The 2,881-nt window shown below is 46.1% G+C and overlaps 2 protein-coding genes across 2 annotated transcripts in view; one reads left to right on the top strand and one right to left on the bottom strand.

Annotated features, from left to right (window-relative positions):
* The window catches only part of T265_04621 (hypothetical protein), a gene marked incomplete at both ends in the record, with an annotated part of 81,599 nt that overhangs the window by 1,838 nt on the left and 76,880 nt on the right, over nucleotides 1-2,881 (bottom strand). The window contains one exon of the mRNA XM_009169403.1: nucleotides 417-579. Within this exon, the coding sequence (XP_009167667.1) occupies nucleotides 417-579 (163 nt within the window). The remainder of the gene's footprint in view (nucleotides 1-416; nucleotides 580-2,881) is intronic.
* The window catches only part of T265_04622 (hypothetical protein), a gene marked incomplete at both ends in the record, with an annotated part of 11,085 nt that overhangs the window by 1,491 nt on the left and 6,713 nt on the right, over nucleotides 1-2,881 (top strand). The window contains 2 exons of the mRNA XM_009169404.1: nucleotides 438-582; nucleotides 2,594-2,651. Coding sequence (XP_009167668.1) covers nucleotides 438-582; nucleotides 2,594-2,651 — 203 coding nt within the window. The remainder of the gene's footprint in view (nucleotides 1-437; nucleotides 583-2,593; nucleotides 2,652-2,881) is intronic.

The following is a 2,881-nucleotide window of genomic DNA, read 5'->3' as shown; positions in this document are numbered from 1 at the left end:
CGAGAGAGTGAGGATATCGGGAAGGCTTGCTTTGTGAGCAGCGTTTTACACAAGTCAAGAAAGCCAGGTACAGAAATCGTGTACGCGCTTAGATCACTAAAGTTCTATCAAGCTGGACTCAGTGTTCTCAACTTCCTCCGTCTAGGCTTGGGAAACCTGGCAGTATCCCAGCCCTCGTACTTCTTTCGGATAGCATGGCAGCTAGACACCAAAAGGGTGTTACAGCTGAACGATTTTTTCCAGTGTTTCTATCGATCCACCCACTTGTCACAACGACAAACAGACGGATTTCGTTCAAACTATTCATATGCTCTAAGCATCTTTACTCAGCACATTGTCTGTGGTGACTTCTTAACGATTTGATTGCCCAAATACTTATCTAGGTTAGATTTGATCGATTTATCCACGTGACTTACAATACAAAAGTTTCGTTGTAGGTTGGCATCGTGGTGACGGACTTGGATTTTGTGGAGGCTTTGCGCTTCCTGTCTGCCAGCAGAGGACCAAAGATGTAGACCTCGACAAATGGCCGAAAGACTCCGGAAGCCATGGACCAGTTCAAATCAGAGGCTGTGTGGACTGGTGAGGACGGGGGGGGCAAAGAATGAGTGCGTGATTATTGGTCGCCTCTTTATCAACTTGACCATTTCAGCCACTGGACAAAAAACAAAGGAACGGTCTTGTTTCGTCAATGAAACGTTTCAAAATGGATTAGTTAGGGGGAAAACGAGTGGTACCCTCCACCCCCGTGCAATCATTCCAAGACATGGTATGTCTAAACACGAGCTAGATTGAACAAGTCAAGTAGAAAGTCTTGGCGTCCACCTACCATTGACTTATCAACGAAGCCTTGCTTCCATTCATTGAGGCTAACCAAAAAAGACAGAATTCTGCTTCAACATCCCTCACTAAAGTACGCGGTGGTTAACAACGTTGTAAAGGTCTGGAAGAAGTCATCGTCGTTATGGTTGACCTATTTTCTTGCAGCAATCTTGAAAATTCCCTTGAGGACCTTCCAGGTGCGTACCCGGCCTATCTACTATGGATGTGTACGGGCTTGTAATTGGCTGAGTTTGGATTCAACAATGTCCCGGCGGTCTCTCAAAGTGGAAAAGTAACAAAAGGGGCCCAAACTGTTTCACATAAATTATAGTTGTGGTGTATATGCACCAAACTGAAGCCGTAAAGTCTTTCATATAAATACCTCGATCAGTTGCCAAGTATTTGTTTGCAAAAAATCGCATTTCGAGCCTGTGCGCCTGCAACTAACCGGAAGGATATATTCGGTGCCAGTTGTGAGAAATGTGTCGTGTACATGGGTGATTGTCGTGAGCATTCATTCAGGACGCATCAGGAAAAAAACGCCAGGCTTTTCACTCTCTGTTTGTTTCTTCACCTGTGTGCACACCTGATGCAGCTTAATGGAGCCGTCTTCAGGTATCACCTGACCTTACGACCATTTTAGGGCTCCTCTATGCTCAGTATTCAGTGCTACTTCACTGGAACGCCATCGATGGAGTGTAAACAAACAGTTACAAACATTTCCACTCTAAGAACACCCATTTTGACGAAGCTACAGTACCAAATGGCTCAACATAACAGTGTTAGATGATTTGAGAACCTTTAGATTGTACGTCCAGGTTTGTGTCAAATGTGGACATCTGACATGCGTTAGGACCGTTCAAATCATGGTAAGGCTAAGGCTAAGCACTGCTGAGAGTTGTAATGAAATGGAAACCCGAGTCAAGTGCTCAGCCCCTTTGGTGTGGACTCACCAGAATAACTGTGCCAGGACTGAAGGACGGCAGTCCAACTGAATATTCCACAAGTCTCGCAACTATCTACAATGAATCGAAAATCGTCCAACAAGTCTCGAGCATCCTTGGCACTATCTGACTGAGAATTCCTAACACGTGGGCCAATCGATCAGGAGAGTTACTGGGTTGTCGTTCAAGGCCGCGGGCAAACCAATCACATCGCTCAAGCGTGAACACATCTGCTCAGAGGTGATAAATCAGGTGCGTCTTGTGTGCACCGGTGGGGGGTGATAACACGCTCTGCTCGCATCTCAGACGTCCGGATTTGAAACCCCACCACTACAGAACTTCGTTGAGTGAAACTCGAGTCCACTGTTGTCCCATTTGAAGTGGACTCACCAGAATAATTACGGCAGGACAGAAAGGGGGCTATCCAAACAACAGTTATGTGGAATTTAATTCTACAGATCCAGCAACCAACTGCGAATAGCACTTGGATTTTCGAGCCTTACATTTCCTGATACAGTGGTCCTCTTCCACAAAATGACTTATATGATCGATTGTAAAAGGTGATATTTCCGGGGCGTGGTCTTACCTGGCAACGAGGATAACTACGGTGGTAAGGACATGGGTGAACCCGCGCGTTGTGAGTGGGTTTGAGTAGTCAAAAACGCTCTTCCGCTCTTCCACTAATACAGACATGTCACGATAGGGCTGCGAAACGGTGTATTTATAATCAGATGAGTATTTTAGTAGAAAACAATGTATCATTGGTGTGAAACACTGGCGATCTCAGAACACTCTCCTACTATTTGCCCTTTCATTTCATTTTCTAGGGTTTGCACCGGACGAAGGATGATTAAACAGAAATCGTTACTGTGGAGATTTCGTCCTGTAAGTGAATCTGTGCTGAGCTGAAAAGCCGAGAAGCACTGGGAATCATCAGCAGTGCGCATCTCACGAAACTCCGAAGAGTCTCGAACCCGCGACCTCCTGGCAAGTAGTTTGAACACTTATCCCTTTGGCCACGGGCGGCTGATCAGCAGCGTGATTAACTCGCACTTGGACAGGATATAGCGCCGCTCATCCTTCAATCACGGGATCCACATCACGCGGTCACACGT

The sequence above is a fragment of the Opisthorchis viverrini genome, assembly GCF_000715545.1.
Source record: "Opisthorchis viverrini unplaced genomic scaffold opera_v5_78, whole genome shotgun sequence".
Taxonomy (NCBI): Eukaryota; Metazoa; Platyhelminthes; class Trematoda; order Opisthorchiida; family Opisthorchiidae; genus Opisthorchis; species Opisthorchis viverrini.
This window is presented reverse-complemented; position numbering and strand designations above follow the sequence as displayed.